The 19,256-nt window shown below is 47.8% G+C and overlaps 1 protein-coding gene across 2 annotated transcripts in view; it reads right to left on the bottom strand.

Annotated features, from left to right (window-relative positions):
- The window catches only part of RNF220 (ring finger protein 220), a 223,684-nt gene that overhangs the window by 47,543 nt on the left and 156,885 nt on the right, over positions 1-19,256 (bottom strand). The window contains exons 5-8 of one of the 2 annotated variants that reach the window (XM_065657825.1): positions 13,353-13,448; positions 9,634-9,676; positions 1,557-1,600; positions 316-448 (exon numbers count right to left, since the gene is read on the bottom strand). In XM_065657825.1, the coding sequence (XP_065513897.1) occupies positions 316-448; positions 1,557-1,600; positions 9,634-9,676; positions 13,353-13,448 (316 nt within the window). Of the gene's footprint in view, positions 1-315; positions 449-1,478; positions 1,601-9,633; positions 9,677-9,824; positions 10,003-13,352; positions 13,449-19,256 lie in introns of those variants that run through there. The other variant, XM_065657823.1, reaches the window with a different exon arrangement.

Genomic DNA, 19,256 nt, shown 5'->3' with positions numbered 1-19,256 from the left:
TTCTTACTATGTGTAACGTATAAGAAGCTATTTTCCCCAAATGATCTCCCCATTCTACCCATTCCGACTCATTCCCTCTTCAGCCACATTTCTCGAGCGAGAAATAACGCTACACTTTTGTTCAAGATTTGCACAAATTCTGACTCTCATCATTCAAGAGGCAGAAATCTGAAATCACTTTACATTCTAGCAAAGGCTGAAGGTCCATCCCACCCTTTGTGAAAGACAAATCTCTAGGTCCCTCTCTTTAAAGATAGACTATGATCAACTTCCACTGCAGAATGATTTACAAGGGTCCCCAAAACACTGGCGCACCTCGAAATCCTCCCTCCAGGAGAGTAGTAGCCCGTATCCTCTTCTGCCCGCACCATTCGTACTCTTCAAAGCGGTTGCCGTTCTCATTCTCGATGTCCACAGAGTCATCCTCAGTCATGCATGAACCTTCTCTCTGCACAGAGTAAAGCAGGGGCAGAGTGTTGAGTTGCATGAAATAGCTCTTTGAGGCTAATAACTCAGGGGAGGATAGAGAGGAAAAGCTGAACTGTTCCCAGGACAGCTAAGTACAGAGATGACAGCAGCATCTACTCTCCCTGTTCCCAGGGATCTAAATGTAGAAGTAAATGGGTGCTGGAAGAACCTGACAATCTTAGAGATCAAAACAAGTTGCAAGGCTCATTATTATCATCATTACTACTTTTTTTTTTTTTTCACACGGAAATCTAAGCTCTGGTTCCTGTAACAATGCTAGTCTGCACTTCAACGTGCAATTCTCCTATCATGTAAACCACAGATGCCTTGTACCTCCGGCAGGAATGTTCTCCTAGAGAATATTTTTTAGGGTCACTGATCAAAAGACACCTCTCTTTACACCATGCACTTCTTGAGGCAACAAGAATTAATTTGTTATCATCATCTCTACTGTGGGGTTTTCCTGAGAAACAAACACAGAAAGCCCTATGACACAACTCGCTCCCTCCCCTAGGGCTTATTCCTCCTTCCTCTTTGCTGTCTTTGGGATGAACAGCAAGAGAATGGTTCTGCTCAAATGCACTTCCTGGAGTAAGATGGTCATGCAACATTTACAAATGCCAGTCTGTTACAAAAGAACCCAACAAAAATAACTCCAGCGTCAAAGGCAGAGATCAGAAAGAATTCTTCTTGCTGTGCTACACAGGAAGCATGAAGCTCTACAAAAGGCTTCCTAATCTCCAACAGCTCTATGTTTACAGCGTGCAACTTAGACTTCAATAACAGCAAAAGAGTGCATGAAGTAAAAAAGTTACTAATGCAACACAGGAGAAAAACCCAGAGGAATCCATCTTCCAAGACAAAGAGAAGTGACTACACATCTTAGGGAGACAGTTAGCATTGCCTACAAGCTCAGCAACATTAGTTTTTGCCCCATGTTAGGTCAACTGCAGACAAAGCTGAGAATAGGGAGAAGGGAATGGCAGCTGGTGATCCTGCTGCGCCTCTACCTTTGCAAGGCATTGTTCCACATGCCTACTCATCTCCTCCTCGGATCCTGACAGAGGTCGGCTGCAGAGGGGACATACCTGCCCTTCGTCTTGCTTCCTCCGTTTCATTTTTCCAATCCGAGCTGCATGGAGAAAGCGGGGAAAGAAAAAAAAAAAGAAGACACGTCAAGTTTGTAGATCCACTCTTTTCTCTATTTGCTCAGCTCCAGATAATAAACTCTCGACAAAAACGGTAAGATTTCACACCAGAAAATCCTGTTACAAGTCCCTATTCTTACCTCTGTGAACAGTACAGAGACTGTAACTTCGCACTTTGCAGATTAAATGTGTAACCTGTGGCTAAGTACACCCTGATTTCAGAAAGGCAATTACTCACAATTTAATAACTAGGGGAAGGAATATCTGCTGCACATCCCCAGGCAAGTTATTCAAATGGTTAAATACTTTCTCTTGGAAGCCTGAAATTGTTGTCAAAGTTGAGTGATAAAGCCACTGAATCCAGTTCTGGATTTTGTCTTCTAAGTCCAAGACCTATTCACTAACACATCTATTTCTTCTACAGGAACTTTCTTAGACTGTAGAAGGATGATGTAGCACCTGAAAAGCCTTGGACAAGGTATGTAACAGTCACTTCCAGGACCACAGTGTCTTCTGTACACCCTGAATAATTCCTTCCCAGAACATCATGAACCAGTCAGAGCAGCATCCGAGTAGCAGGTAATATTTGTGGAGAGGAAAGATCTTTGCTGTGAAAAACGCAGCACCTATGCTAGAGAGCTTGAGGCTTGCTCTGTTATTTTTATTTCACTATTTTCATGTAAGGAAAACTGGGGGGTACACAGCGTTCTTGAAGGCACGCTCCAGGGAACAAACATGTTGGGAATCATCATGATTAGAAAAAGCAGCCAACGTAGCCTGTTGCTTAATCCAATCTCCAGTTAATTTGAGCCATCGTTTAATGTGATCAAAACATCTGGAACCAAATCATTTGCATTAAAAAGAATTTCTGTCCTTTATTATGATGGCTTTAGGCAGGTATTACTGAATAACTTAATCACTGGCTGCAGGACAGTTGCTGTTTAATTAATAAGGAAGGTCAAAATTCTGAATGAGAGACAAGGAAGAGCCCAAGGAAAGCCTATGTGATAATGAGAGATGACACCACCAAAGAGCTGCGTTAGCCAGAAATCGTTACTGACATCGTGAGCACTGCAGCACACTCCGAAAGCCTCTGTGCCTGAATCCTGCGGGATCAAGAGCTCCCTGCAGCCAAGGAGCCAGAGGAAGCTGCTGGAATGCCACGAAAAGAAGGATCGGGGTACGGGAAAGTTGCTGTCAATTGTTTTCTACAGTGCACAATTTAGTGCAGACATATCACCAAGTGAATTACAAAGTTTCAGCTGAAACTGAAACACACCAACACAGACCTGAAAGACCGCTTTCTTGTTGCCTTCTCCAGACTCAGGACTCTCTGGGTTAAGATATACGTTCCCATAATCCAGAATTAGGGGTATTTGTCATCCCCTACACTATCTGATGCTCCAGGATTAAGAAGGCTTCAAATTATTCTCTGGGCATTGCTTTTCCTCACTGAATGAGACAGATTTGCGGGAAAACTCCCTGCAAAATCAATCTTCGCTCCTACATCATGAAAAGGATTCTGCAAATGTGACATTCCTAGAACAAGAGACAGCGATCTGAGACTAAAACAGGAGTGTTTTCGATACCTGGCCCTTCGAGCAACAGAGACTCTCAAGTAAACACACAGCACTTTCATCATTTGTCAGAATTTCATTTGCTGAAGCTCCACAACCTCTTGTGTCGGGTACACCACACTGACAGCTCTACAGCCCACCTGCCTCTCCATACACTTCAGGTACTTCAGTATTGCTGGTGGCCTATTTTAATAGTTTCCTTTCTAATTTGTCTGCTTAAATCTGTTATTTTACTCATCCTTCAGGCTTCTACTCCAGAAGGTAAACCACTCGACTTACAGTCAACACAGAAGCAAACATCATGAAGTGTTATTGCTAATGCCATTGTGCCCGGATTAATTATGTTCTACTTTTAAATAAAACAGTGACCCCCAGCATGTCTTCTGTGTTTTCTCTCCCCTTCCTGAACCCCAAACATTATCTCTCCTGCCCCTTCAACATCACCCGGCCCTGTTACCAGAAGCAGTCAGGAGTTAAGCCATGCTCTTTCTGGTTTGTACATCAGTGCATGAGATTCTTCTGAAGTTCTGGTTTAGTGAACATCTATATCCCTCAGTATGGCTCTTTCGCATAAGTTCAGGATGATCTTTCCGTGGCTCAGTAGCTCTGCAGAGTCAGCACAAAATATGGGGGAAGGCTGGAATCAGACATGACTTGAGCATTCTCCAGCAAACACTTATCTGACCAGAGAAAAACACAGGAATAAAGCTCTCTCTATCTTGATTGCAGGCACATCTTTCTCTCACCTCATCCTGTTTTTAAACAGGGAAATGTAGGGAAGGAGATGTTTAATTATTCTGGCAGGACTACCTGTGGCAAATCAATTCAGCTAAGTCAGTCAACTTGGCAAGTTTATTAGTATTTTTAACTTTTTTACTGCCATCCTCCAGTCCATGCACTGTAATACGGATAAAAAGAAGACAACTTGTTTTAGGTCTTACACTGATAAATTCTTGGGACTCTTTTGCCAGAACAAGCACCTGCTCTACTGTTGAAATGTTATTGCAGAGCTGGGAACAGAACTTTGCTCTGCTCCAGTTCCACACAAGACTCAGCGCAGACAGCCCTTATCTTGGCTCACTCAGCTCCGCCGAGACGCAGCCCTTTAATTTCCAGTGCCACAAGTGAAAAAGCCACTGGAGGAAAGAGGTGTTGAAAACAAATCTCCCTGCCATTTTCATTCCGTGGTCATTAGCAGTGGCAGTGTTGTGCCCACGGAGGCCTGGGATGCTCCTGGTGACAGCGGGAACAGAAAGGGAACGCTGCAGCCTGGAAAGCCCATCCCGAGCAGCGCTGTCCCCACACGACAGGACATGCAGCCCGGCCATCACTTCCAATCAGCGCGGAAGGGACGGAGCGGCCCCAAAGGCAGGGGGTGATTGTGGAGCTGTCCCGAAGGGGAGCAGCTCAAAAGAACAGGCGAGTGAGACCACAGGATTGTTAATTAGTGTTGATAGATGCGATCATTTCTAATTAGCTCACTAATCCCTCTCTCTCTCTTGCTCCTGTCACAGGAGCATGGGAGAGGGAAAAAAAGCCATTCCCTCTTGTAATTCAGGAAAATAAAACTGCAGCCAGCAGAGGACTGGATGCAAGAGGATGAAGCTTGGGGAAGGAGGTTTTTGCACAAGACTGACCCATTCTTATATATGATTGAACAAAGACTCTGTAGTTATTATTCCAGCCTTCTGCCAGGAGGTGAGGAGGTCACTAATTTTATTAGCATTAATAATTACTATTAGGCCATCAGAGGGCTTCCAGCACCTTTGAGGCCTCACTTTTAACAGATGTACATTACCCTACACTGTTCCTGCTACATGTGCATGTTCTCCCTCAGGCTACAGTAAACTATCAGGCACCCCGAGAGTTTCAGTGGCCACAGCACATGAACGAGAAAGCAGCACGTGGACGTGAGCAAGAACTGGGACCCTCTGCAAGGGCCGGGGTCTCAGTCATGGTCTCTGACTTAACTTAGGAGCCATGCTGGCTAAGAGAACTGCTCTTTGCTTTCCCAGTATCGGGTCTTTTGGGACTATGCAAGGTGAGAAGCTGCTTGCACTAGAGGAGAAACCAAAGTGCACTTGACAAAGCCTCTGCTGCTGAGGGTGCACTGGCCCCTGCCTCCCCACAGGCACAGAGAGAAGGAGCCAGCCCACCTCGGTCCACAGACACTGCTGCCTTACGGGCAGAAGAGATCGACCATTTTTTCTCACAAAGGGCTCTTCCCATCAAGGCTAAACCTCATTAATGCCTAAAGATCATGTTATTCTCTAGCCCAGCAAAACTTCCTGAGAGAAAAGCTAATGGGTTTTAGTTTTCACTGGTACTCCCCCTCCCAAGCAAAAATTCACCTTCAGGACAGGGCACTAATTACCTCAGAAGTGCTCTTACATAGCATCTAGCAGTGGACACTACACAAGCCTCTACCGCAGCACCAAAGGAGATGATTAAGTTACTAGCAATATCTCCTATGATTCCCTCCACCAGTTTGAGTGGTCCCCAGAGTCCCATGCAGACATCATTAGCAGCTCCTGCAATGGCAGGCCAATCAAATTAAGTGGAAACATTTTTGTCTTCTTTCCAGTGAAATTCATCTAGCTTTATTCCTCCCCCACCCATCAGCTACAAAAGCACACAACATACTGGTGGTGGTTCAACAACAAACTGCACAGTGACCACTTCTACAGAGGTCTGCCCAGAGAGGAGGTTTATGGTCACCAGCGATACAGGAATCAGCTTCTCAGGCAGGTATACAAGAGCTTTGTAAGGACCTGTTTTACAGCTCTATGGAGAATGCCAACTTTGCAAATACTTCTAAATTTGAATCAAAGATATTCAAGCACAAGAGTAAGCACCTGCTCTCTGTCAATCTACTAGAGGAGTCTCAAGGAGCGGTTATGCTTTATTAGACCTACCACAAAAAGCTTCTGTGGCTGATCAACTTTTCCAAGAGCATCTGATCCAAGGGAACAAAGAATGGCAGAGCACAAACAGCCATCTCAAGAACAAGATAAAGCAAGAAAACAGATGGTCAAGCATGAATCCGTTTCAGACCTTATGTACAATTTGCTGCTCATCTGCCTGAGTGAGAACATTAAGGGCCAAATTCACAGAAGGGTCTCAGTGGGGCTTTCACATTTGCATGGCCAAACTTCCATACAGATGATTTTCAGCAACCTTCAATCTGACACTGTTCTCCAAGGCTGGCAAATACTTAACCTGCTGAATCCATGTTCTGATACACTAACCTGTAACTTTGTGCCTCTAATTTTGAATGACTACCTAACCTGCTCCACGCTGCTAAACTCCATAAGCATCAATTTAGAGGGTGGCTTAAAGTTTCCAGTTTGGCAACACTGAAAATAAGGCAAATGAAAGAAACGCCTTATCACACGGATTCTACAGGAATCAGCACCTCGTACTCCGGGGTTCACAAGGACACAACCTCCGCAAAGTGGATTTAGCATAGGTGAGAGGTGCAGGATTAACTCACTGAGGCTGACAGTGAAGTTCTGATACAAACACCCAACCGAGAGTCTAACAGGCAGAACATGAATCTCCTGCTCCAGAGCTTGCAAATGCATTCACCTTACTTACAGCTCAATTTAAGTCAAAGGTTTGACTTAAAGAATTAAAATTCTGGACCGTCAGGTATCCGTGAACTGTGTAACTATCAGGACTTAATCATGCTGCAGCCAGGCCAACAGCAGCTCTCAGAAGACATCTCCCTCTCTACATTCTCTTTCCTTGGCTCTTGTTGCACCTTCCCAAGTGACCACAACAGGGTGGAACACATCAAGGAGATCTGACAGGACTCAGGCACAAAAAGGCTGGGCAGCTGAGATCTGAGTCAGGGGCTGTGAGGGAAAAGTGCAAACACTGTGGGCCCCTTTTTAAGGGGAGAGTTTTCGGATGTGATTCTGGAACTCAGCTGGTAAGAAGCTTGACAGAGATACCAAAATAAACTGGTTACAACAATATGGAGAAGTACACTTAAAACATAATAAAAACAAATGAAATAGATTTTCCTTTGACAGATAGACTGCATTTTCTACATCTTAATTTTCTTCAGTGTGTGAATAACAGTATGAAGCAAAAAGCCAGATGACTTTGGACAAGTCCTACGTATAATAATTTCTGCCAATTTAAACTAAAGGCAATAAGGAAACCATTCTCACAGAGCAAAGTATAAAGTTGTGTGATTGATTAGAAGCTCATTAAAACTAAAGATATAGACAAATAAGCATTTTTTCCCCAAAGCATTCAAGTGTTCTCCATCTGGAACAATACTGCTTAAATAACTGTTTAATAATAATGTGGCAAAGCTTATGAATACCACAAAGTTATTTTACTGCAAACAAATGTGGAAGAGGAAATAAGAAAGCAGGTTGAGTTCAGTGGTCACAAATATGAAGTCACATGCACAGAAAGGAGTAATATAACCTACCCAACCACCCGTCTGGACACTAATCTAACAGCATAGGACTGAACCAGGCATCACTACAGGTTTGTTCTGGGAACAGCAGGAATCAGAGTCATAAAAAGTTAAGCTCAGGAGGAACCAGTTCTGATATGGTTTGACCTTCTTTGTCACACAAAGCCAAAGCATTTCAGCTGGTATTTCTGCATCCAGTTCCCCAACGTCTGGACCTAGTATTGTTAGGGTGTATAGCAGAATGGACAGAAAATACCAGCATTATAAGGGCATTATATAAATTAACCAAATATCCTCATGTGGAATGGCTGTTAGTTTTGCACACTGTACCCCAAAAGGTATATACATAATGAGTAAAAGGTTCAGCAAAACCAACTGCAAACACTGTACAAAACTAGCAGCCTCCCTTTAGATGATGAGCCCAGGTTCACAAAAACATCCAAAAACAGGGGCCAAGAGGAGTTCCCAGATCACAGCGTACACAGACTGTGCTGCAGCCCCACTTCGGGCTCAAGTCAAATGCATAAAGCACTAGTGAGCCAGTTCAGCAGAGCACACTGTCATCCAGAACTTTCATTCATACTGAAGGAGTCCAAGAACCCCACAAGCCTGGCTCAATCCTCTTAAAAATTATTTATTTTAAATAACATAACTGCACATTGTTGGCCTGAAAAGAGGCAGAAGGTGGGAGCTTAGCCCCAGCTATTACAAAATGATAAAGAAACAGTTTGACATCCCTGACTCCAGAGACCTCTGTCACACACACAAAAAAAGTCACTGCAGAGCAACACCTCAGAGCATTTCAGGCACCTGAAGCCTCTGTGTCAGGACAAGGGCTCATCTGCCAGCGCTGGCAGCTCCCTGCACTCATATCGGAGCGCAGATGTGAGTACGAGCACACCTGCCAGCAGTTACCTGTAACTGATGCGAAGCAACTCATCTCTTTGTTGTGTGACTTAACAGACTTCCAAGAGGTCACAGGTTTTTGGGCCTCGGGGTTGATATTTAAAAATCTCCAAGCTAGCTCTGAATTCAGCTATGTACAACTTAAAAAGTTATTGGGTCCGAAACTTAAAAATACTTCCATTTGCTTAAGGCTATGCTAAACATGTAGCACTTCAAGAAAACCATTTTGGTATCAGTACACTCTAAAGCCTTTTGCTATTTTGTTATAGTATCTTTATCTTCTTCTAAATAAATTGCATCAGCACAATGTCACTGGTGTTATCTTGAACTACCATAGCAGGAAGCTCAAAATTAACAAGTCTGATAGCCTGAACAACTAAATTTTGACTAAATGGCACATACTAGGCAAGCTATAAGCAATACAAAATCAGGTAACAGAATACTGTTACTACTTAAATAGCAAGTTCTGACTTCTCTGAACTTTGGGAAAAGAGTTTCAACCTCTTCAGCTCAAGCTAAAAAAAAAGTATACTTGTAGCTTTTTTTCTGATTTACAAACAGAGATGGGACTTTCTCTCTCTGAAATAAAGTGACCTCTGATTTATTTGCTTTTTAAATACCAAGCCACATTTCACTAGAAATACTTGTTCGTTTGTTGTTAGGAACACCCAGAAATACAAGAATAAAAACAACACACCAGCATCTGTGGGATTGAGAGGAAAAAAAACCAAACCAAAACAAAGCATGACGTCAGATGCGCGAATGCTCAGACTGCTGGTTTAAAAGTTTACTGCAAGATTCTGCCACGTGAGCCTTGGAAGCACAGCAGCCCGGCCCCAGATTTAAAACACGGGATTCGGGGCCTACTTACAAACCAGCTGGGGGGAGCCCAGGGGTGAGAACCGCCCCCCCGGGCAGCGGGAGGGGAACGCGGGGGGGTCACCCCACACTAAAGGCGGGGCCCTGGCGGGGCTGGTCGCGGGTCCCGGCCTGCGGGAGTGTGGGGGGGCGGTTCACAGAACTCGGCCCAACTCCGGGAAGTTTCCCGGGCGCAGGAAGGGGGGCCCGGCGGGGCGGGGCTGCCCGAGGCCGCACTCACCGTTCAGCCGGGTCTGCCGGTTCGCTCGCACCCGCAGGAAGGTCTGCAGAGGGGAGACAAGAGCGGAGAAGTGTCAGGGCCTGCAGGTGACCGATGTAAATAACTCGCCCCCTTCCCCAGTAAACAAGGCCCGGCTCGGCCCGCCCCGCGCATCACCGGGACAACGCACCGGCCTCCCCCCCAGCACCCACCTCTTCCCGGCCCCCGCCGCCGGGCCCCCTCCTGCCGCTCTGCATAGCCGCGGGCGCCGGGGGCAGCGGGGCGGCGGGTCCCGGGGCGGACCCCCCCGCGCGGCCCGGGATGCGGGCGGATACGGCGCGGCCCGGCAGGCGCCGCCGATCAGCCCCCAGCGGCCGCCGCCATGTTGGCCCCGGTCATGTGACCCGCCGCCGAGCGGGTGAAAGTTCACCAGGAAACCGGCGGGGAAAGGCGCGCGAGGAGGAAGTTCCCATGGCAACCGACAGGCGGCAGCAGCTCCCAGCGAGTCCCGGCCAATCAGAGCCCAGGCGCGGCTGGAACCCTGAGCCACCTGGCCAATCAGAGAGTGGGGGTAACAGACGCGCCAATTAGAAACCAGGAACAACTGGTACCCGACGGCACAGGACCAATCAGCCCACGGGAAACTGGACACCAGGGGCAGGTGGCCAATCATTACCCAGAAGCTGCTAGAATCCAAGTTACCCTGCCCAATAGGGATTTGGCATCCTTTAGGCCCAACAGCACCAGCCAACCAGGGCCCTGGGCCCAACTGTAACCCAGAGGTGCGGGCCAATCACGAATCGGGGGCAACCGCTCCCCAGCTCTCCTTGCCCAATTAGGTACTGGGGGCCTTTACGGCCCAAGGGCACTTGGCCAATCAGGGCCCGAGGACACCCAGCCCCAAAGGCACGTGTCCAATGGGAGCCCAGAGGCCCCTGGTCCCTGCCCAGCCCCGCAAGCTGCCCCCAGCCCCCCTGACCAGCCCCTTCCCCCCGTTCTCCTTCCTGCGCTCCAAAAAACCCGCGCGCTCGCACTGAAACGCAGCTGTATTTTCATACGTGTGCCGACTTACCAAATCAAAGCTGCCAATTGTTGGCTTTACCCTTCTAATTAATTAAGCTGCCCTCCAGGAGGCCTGCTCCCCGCTGAGCGCGGGGCAGGGAGGTGAGCCTTCCCGGGACCGGGATTTTAGGCTCTCGCTTGTACTGACTCCACATGTTCTTTGGTGGCAAACATTCTGTGGGCTCTTCTGACCCACACGAGGTGGTCTCCCTCTAAGCCTGAAATGTTATCTTTGCAGTACAGTGAGCGACTTATAATCTGCTGTTCATTTTTCCGCTGGGGATTCAGGGTTGTATCTAAATCTAACTGAAAGGGCTCTATTTTTACTCAGGGCGCAGGAAAAGCCCCGGCTGACAGAACACACTGTATCTAAGAGGAGCACCCACCACTGGCCAGATCACAAGGTCCTGCACTACACCAGCTGCCACTGACATGAGATAAATGCTTTCTGACCACCTGCAAAACGAGGGGATATTTTTCAAGTTTTAGGTCCTTCTGCATGACAAGCGGGAGACAGAAGATTGAGTAATACATTGTTTAGAAGCAGAGTGGTTAGCTTATATTTAACTAATAATTAATAGATGTACTGTAAGAAATTAAACAATTATAACTAACATCATGAATTATTTCCTAGTATAGATGTATAGTATGTCAAAATTTTCAAAAATTGTAATGCATATATAATAATTATGTGAATATAAGCAAAGCAAGAGCATCCAGTCTTTGGAGCACTTATGGAGGATGATCCCCAGTGTTCCCCAGCACTGATAAAATAAAGAACGGCGCTTAACACCACCACCTCAGTCTGATCAGTGTCCACGTACCAAGCTCCATCAACCGGGTTTGGCAGAGGGGAGGCAAAGGGATCCCCCTCCCCACGTCGCGGAGCTACCCCATCGCCTCTGCTGCGGCTCCCTCTCTGCGCGGGGAGCAATGCAAACAGCCCCAGCGCTCTGCAAGGCTGTAGCCCCCTGATTCATAAATCTCCTTCTTCCCTAAAGATCCCATGGTAAATAAGCATGAGGACTAAGAAAACCAAGCCACAGAATTCTGCAACCCCATACGCCAATAACTCACGTTCTAGCATGTTACTAACACAGTGTATATTCACGATTAGATCACAAATAACACAAGGGACATCCATAATTCCAGCACACCTCTGCGTATGGAAAGTCAAATTTTGCAGCCCTTAAAGTCACCACCATGAGAGTTTCTGCTCTGCTTCCTGAGCATTTCACTTGGTGAGCCAGGAAGACTGAATTTTCCCTCATGTTGTGGCTTTATTAAGGATACGCTGAGGCTTTACACAACCCTGGCACCCACTCTGAGGTCTCTTTACGCTGCTAGAGCAGAATAACGCAGCCAGCACAAGCGTAAATGAAAATCAGGCCCAGAGGTCTTTTCTCCCTGCAGTGCAGTCTTACAACTCCCATTACACATTTGCATTAAGGGCTGCAACCCTCCATAAAATACACTCACAAACTTAAAACACATTAGAGACTAGCTGGACTCAGCACATAGAGGGGGCTTCTGCTGAGAATATTTGTCCTCAAGTATGACATAATAAAAATTTATAAGAAAGGAGGACTGCAAGGGACCTCCAATTTCACAAAGACTGAAGTCTGGAGGAGTGGGAAGGGAGGGGTGTTCTCCAACAAAGGGGGCCATGGCTGAAGTCTCTTGCATTCCCTTTCAGAAAGAACATGATTTATTTATTTATTAGCCTTAATAAATAGGCAGGAAAGACGGCGGGATTACCTGAATCAGGCATTTCTGTATCTTCTGCAGGGTTTTGCTTCTCTTACTTTGCACCAGGTCTCACCGTTCATACAAGAGTAAAGTGACTGTGACGTGACACCAAGTTATAACTGAAGGCTACATGGGAATATGTAGCAAACAACGGAGGATCCAGCCCATATTTGATAATATAACCAATAAATAGGGCAAAAAGGACAATAATGGGCAACAAACGCACAAATCTGCTACAAATTGGGCCTCTCTTTAACACACGATTTATTTGAGGCTGCTTGGTCAGACCCCAGAGCTGGTGGACCCAACCACAGACCTGACACACACAAGTGGCTGATGCAGACCTGACCCTGGGCACGGGCTATCGCTGCAGAGCGCTGCAGGATACAGGGTGATGGGCACATGCCAAGCTGGTGCAGCCAGAAGGTGTTTTATAAAACATGCTGGCATGGCTGTGGATGGTTCAAACCCATTTCTGTTTTGGGTGGGAGTCACAAGTCAGTTTGCTGGGCAGCGGCACACCAGTGAAATTGAGAATTTTGGCCTGCTGCAGGCTGGCATCATTCACTGTTTTTTAAAAAAAATCTCTTCTCTGAAAGTTTCCCGGTGGCATGGGGTAAGTAATGACAAACATAACTATGGCAACGACTGAGATTATGAATATAATGCAACAGAAACCTCTACAAAGATTTAAATCAGTTTTGCACGGCTGTTGTTTAAAGTCAGAGCTGGGAGGACTCTGCAGACAAAAAGACAGCTTTGTAGCTGTGTGAGGGACCAAGCGCTCGTGTCCCCGTGCTGCGAAAAGATGAGCTGGGGCCACGGGGCACAGCCCGGAGCTGGGCTCTCACACACAGAGAGCTGTGGGCACCGGAGTGAGCTGGCTGCCTGCCTGAGGCGGAGACCAGCGATGGCATCCACCTGCTTACCTGATACCTGTCCGAGTGATGGATGTCATCTGAAGAGTGGGGTGATGCTGTTGGAGAGTCTCCTTCCCGCTTGATCGAGGCAGACAACAAAATTGACTGCAAGAGAAAGGAGAAATTCATGCTGTGAGCATTGTCGAGCTCTCTGCCCCCTTGTCCAGCTGTGCTCAAAGCCACAGAGAGTGTCTGCCGGGTGGTGGGGCTGGCTCTGCACTTCCCATGGGACCCTGCCCCACAAGGGGACTGGGCTGGAGGGTCTAGCAAAGTGCAAATGAATGCATCAGGCAACAAAGGGATCGTCATTTTGTCCCCAGGTCTGGTGGCTGGGGACAGAATCGGTCCTTGCTGGAAATGATGCATGAGGATCACAGCAGGAATTCGCACCGTGAAGCGAAGGTGTGCTGATGTGCAGCAGTGCTATCGTGTCCTCATCCACCCCGTTATGTGCCACTAAATCTCTCAATAGCTTTGTAAGCTGCACTGGAGCTCTTGGCACCTTTGTGTCACAACTACCTCTTCCTTCTGTAATGATGCTATTTATTTTAATAAGCAGCACGGGAAAAAAAAGGGCCTTTTAGAAGGTTAAAAAGATCAGTGATATTTGAGACCTAAGAAATCACTGATAAACTTCAAGTCAATAGTAAGTAAGTCTAAATTCTACACAGAGTGAACTCTAGCAGGAAAATTACCGTGGGAGTTTGACAGCATCTAAAAAAATGTACACTGAGTTAAAACTGAACTTTATTATTAGAAGAGTTTAAGGGAAAAATGCAATTTTAAATTCTAATTTAAAATATAAATTAGCTAAACTAGGCTAAAAATAGCCCAATACATTGTAAAAAATGTACATTGGAAATGCAGCTCTCCAGATGTTTGTTTCTGAGAATCAGCTGGCAAGATTCGACAATAAATGAGTGCTTGGAGATGTGTATGTTTGCGAAGGGAAGTGTAGATATCATCTGAATTGGACAGGTCAAGTGTGGTGACAACATTATTAAAAAGTGTAATACCTTGGAGAAAGGCAAGTATTCCAGAAACATTTGCCTCTGGGCTGAAATGAAACGTGAAAAAAACGTGCATTTTTTGGAAAGATATGAGCAAGTGGAAAAATGACTCAGCATACAAATTGGGTCAGTCAGCAGGATGTGATCCCCCGGGCTCGGACGGCTCTCCCGGGGAAAGCAGCACAGCAGCGTGGTGGGTGTGGGCATGGAGGGAGGAGGATTTGGGATGCTGGGTTCAACCCCACGGGCATGAGCTGCCAGCCCTGCTGTGAAGGCAAGAACCACATCCCTGTCTGCACTGCAGGTCTCTACCTTAAGCGCGGCTGTATCGACCAGGCAGAGATGTGATGTCCTGAAAGGAGGACCTGCCAGGGTGCTCTGTTATCTCCCCAGGCACGGTCCCTTCTGCCGTGCCGAGGGCTGTGCTGGCCGCACCTTGGGGCTGGCAGGCTCGTCAGCTCAGCCCGACGGGGATGCTGGGTGGGCTGGTGGGAGCCCGTGGGGCTGGGGTACCCAGCAGGGGCTGCCCCAAGAAACCGGTCTCTGCTTCCATAGGGGCTCTCCTGCCTCACGTGTTGGCTGAACTCAACTGGTGATGGGTTTTGTTGAGCAGCTCATTTATTTCTAGGGAAGCCCTCTAATAACAAGGTGAAGCACGGTGCAGGCCGAGCGACTGCTGTTGTTTAGTTAATTTTTTAAACACAGAACAAGGATCATTTTTGAAGAAGCAAGATTGCACATGTCCTGTAAAACATAGGGACGGAGGCTCAAAGCCTTTCGGTGTGACTCAGAACAACAGCCCTGACTGCAGCGCTGATAATACTCCTCCCCTCCTCTAACGAGCCAAGCACCTTGGAGCTGGGAGAGTTAAATCCGTTTTGTCTTCCAATGTATTCTAGAGAAGGGGAAAAAATACCCATCTCCCCATTCCTTGGCGACAGACAGACAAACCCTCCCCGCCTCCAGCTCCCCCCTCAGCTTCTGGTAGCTCTAATCCAATATTATTATGTGAAAAATGGTTGGGCTAGCTATGGAGACAGTAAATTAAATGTTATGTATTAGTTTTTAGCGTGTGGTCCCGGGAAGAACGCCGGCCCCATTTATTCCACAAACCTCCTGAGCACCATGGCGATGACCTCTGGAAAAACGCAGGGCTAAACTAATCCCAAAGATGTCAATCTCGAGGCCTCTTCTACATACACTTGCAGTTTAGATTAATAAACTGTCTATTTTTAAATTGTGTGCAAGCACTTCAATTCTAAATACCTTGCCGGCATGTTAAACACAGCGTTAGAGATGCCAAGTCACACTTCCCCTTCACTCTTAGGAAACTTGACTTCATTTGTTTTTCTCATTTCCGTGCGCTGTGCCACAGTTTGCCGTTCAGAGAGGTGTGGGGGCAGGCAGGGGTGCAGGCTCAGGGGCTGAGGGATTAGGAAAAGCACTTGCCATAAGGGTGACTTCCATTTCTGCATTAGGCCAGCCTCTCTGCCATCCTGATTTTGCCCTCTCTTTCTTAAATCATTGTGTTGGGGTTGCTTCCTGATGGCTAAATGATGAGGACGCCTGGCCACGGCATGCCAAGCCGAGGAGCTGCTGCCCCCTGCACTCACACTGCTCACTCCCACCCGGGTCCCGTCAAGTGGGGAAGGGACAGCAGTGGGATCCACATCCCTCTCTCACCTGGGAAGATGGCTGCGCAGAGAAAAGGCAGCTTCACACATGCCCTCCCAGCCCTCCTGCATGCCCACACGGCAGGGCAGACCCAAATTCTGGCTTCCCACCCCAAAAACATGGCACTGGGTGCTCCGTGTGTGCAGACAGGTGTGATGTATGGCTGTGTGGAGATGCTCCCTACCTTGGGAGCCAGCCGCTTTGGCATGGTGGGAACAAGCCTTGGTGCTGAGATGTCCCTTTTCCTCCTGGGGAAAGGCCACCAGCCAGCTCATCCCTGCCTGGGTGCCAGTTCAGCCCAGTTTCCTTTCAGGGAGCACCTGACTGGGGCTATCAGGCCAAAAGTACCCTCCTCCTTCCCTGGTCCCCCCATCCCTGGCAAACCACAGCTCCCAGCATTAAAGACAGAGCAAGAGCCTTGTGTGAGCGGCCATGCAGCCTCATATTTCTCCCTCCCCTTTAAATCATCTCTCCATTGGGTAAAGGCACTCTCTGCGGAGGTTATAAACCCTGAGAGGATCAGCCTGAGCATTACACCTGGGGCAGGCTAAATAAAAAAAGGTCACCGGCGCTTTTTAAACATGGACAAAAAAGCAGTAAAATGTGTTTGGAAAAAAAAAATCTGGCATTAAATCATGACTTTTTGCCTGGCTTGCCTCATTAAAAGTGGCCTTTTGGAAGGTAAAATTATCATTGTAAGTGATAAGATCTTTAAGAAAATAATTCACGGCTTCTTCACCCTTTAATATGATAGCCGCCACCGGCTAATTTTTTTCTTAATGGCAACGAAGCCATCAATCTTGCCCGAGCCCTGTACTCCCTCCTTCCTCCTGCCCCTCCTGCCGTGTCGGGCAGCCATGGCCCCGCTTGGTGTGTCCTTCCCACCCCTTAGAGCTCAGGGGAAAAGGCATGTTTGGGTGTATGGCTTTTCCCTCATGTGTCTGTGGATCTGAGCTCTCCCTGGGGATGCAGCACCAGAGGAAGCAGAGGCCACGCAACCCTTGCTCACGCTGCGAGGTTCACACCTTGGGAGCTCCCAACACCCTCCACGGACTGTGCAATTCTGCAGTGCTGGGTTGCAGCGTCTGCAAATGTTTCAGCAGTCTTGTTGCAATTAGGAACAACATATAGTTTATATATATAAATACATGGGCAGGTTTGGCATGAATGAAATGTTCACCGTGCAGCCCGTGCCATCCCCACCCATCGCACTCTGGACCTGCTCCTCCCTGCTTGGGCGGAGGAGCCATGGGCTGCTCTGAGGCAATGCCGCAAGGGCACATACGCTAAAACATTGCTGGCTCCCGACCCACAGGCGCTCCAGCAGGACCCAAGGCAGAGCGAGTGGAAGGAACGGGTGTCAGGGGGCAGCTGCTGGCCCGAGGAAATGGATGGAAATTGCCAGCACACGCTGCCCCTGGCCCCGAGCACTGCCGCTTGCTGGCAGCCGGGGCAGGTGTCAGCGTGGGGAGAGCCCAGCCCGTGCTGCTGACATGCTGCTGCCTCTCAAGGCCAGTCATTTGAGAGTATTAAAGTGCTGGACTCCTGCTTTCTGATAGCCCTGACAAAACACAGGGAGTCTATTTTTCTTAAACAATCCATCACAGCTGCTGTCAGCAGAACAAATACCCTAACCCTGCTTTTTATGTATCTATATAGCATTTTTTTAAATTTTTTTTTTTTTCTTGGCACAAAGTGTTCCCTGCTTGATGCATTCAGCTTTAACTCTGCCATCTAAATAGGTACTTATCACTTAACATGGAGGTGATGGCTTGACATGTTTTCTGTCTCCTGCCCTCCCCTCCACGGTAGGGAAGCCGTCAAAGTGTTGCTAATAGCTGTTATCACTTGGGAACTGTAACCCGAAAGCAATGAGTGATACCAGGCCTTGCTGTGATTTCCCCCCTTAACTCTACTAGCCATTTTTTATGTTATTGATGGAGGATCCCTGACACAAAGATGCTACTATTAGAGCTGAGTTTCCTAGAAGCTTTTGGTGGGTCCACATTTGCTCCTGGGAAAGTTAGAGGTAAAATTATCTGGTGGCTTTTAGCTGGCAGAGATAAAGGTGGGATGGAGCTGGGGATGAAAAGCTTAAATGTGAGAAGGGTATGAATGGTGAACAGAAATAATGGTATCGGCAGCTTCTCGCCTTTGCTGAAAGATTCCAGTGGTCTGCAAGCAGAATAAGCTTACAGAAATGTGAGCTAGTGATTTATTTCTGTGTATGTTACGGCTACACCTGGGATTGCAATCGAGCTCTGGGTCCTCTTGGGCAAGACACCAGCTACACAATGGGGAAAGAGCCCCCTTCCAGCAGAACTGCCCATCGGCACACTGGGGATGGAGGAGGAAAGAGGTCTGGCCAAGGTCTGCTGGGCTCTGCCAGCCTGTCCGGCTCCCCTCCGGGACCACGTCCCTCTCTGCTCCGCCTGCCGAACACAGCGGTTTCCCCCGGACTAATGGGAGGGCACAGCTGTTTGGCCCAAGGGGAGTGAGGGGCTTCGTTTGTTCATGGGGTAATTTATTTTATGGAATAAAACCTGGCAGAGATTTTTTTTGGAGGGGTTCTGGTATTCATCACTCCAAAGTGGTTGGGAACATGGGCAGCCAATACTCATCCTAGGTGATTTCCCCTCCTTCACATATCTGCGGGCTGTTCTCATGTCCCCAGCTCGGCTACAGCTTTGCCACAGTGCTCAGATTTAGCTTTTTAAATCTTTCCTTGTAAATCAGAGCTACAGAGGGAGTGGGCACAGATATGGTGAGTGACTTCTCCAACCCCCGCAGTGAGTCAGCGACACAAGAGAAGGAGATACAACCCCAGGGCCCTAACACCCATCCCCTGTTCCTACCACCAGGCACGATATGCAGAAGTTAAATGATCACGCTAGAAATTTCATCTCGAGCCAGGCAGCTGGAAAGGGCTTAATACAGACATTTTGTCAAGGTTTAAGGCTCCAAAGCTTGCTTGCTTCAAAGCTCTTTTTCCTTGGAGGGCTTTAGTGGTCAAATTTCCCTCTAGGTGCTGTAATTCTCTCCTAAACTGCTTGGTGAAGCTGTAAAAGCATGGGAGTGGGTGGGGGAATTGAAGGGCTCCGGCACTGTGGCTCAGTTCCCAGCTCCACCGGAGGTCTTGGAGCAGTGCGCTGGCCGTCTGCCCGCGGGCACCCTCCGAGGAGCTGGGTGCACCCCTAAACAAACCTGCCACGAGCATCTGCTGGGTGTC

The sequence above is a fragment of the Caloenas nicobarica genome, chromosome Z, assembly GCF_036013445.1.
Source record: "Caloenas nicobarica isolate bCalNic1 chromosome Z, bCalNic1.hap1, whole genome shotgun sequence".
NCBI lineage: Eukaryota > Metazoa > Chordata > Aves > Columbiformes > Columbidae > Caloenas > Caloenas nicobarica.
Note: the sequence above shows the minus strand (reverse complement) of the source record. Positions and strands in the feature narration are given on the sequence as shown.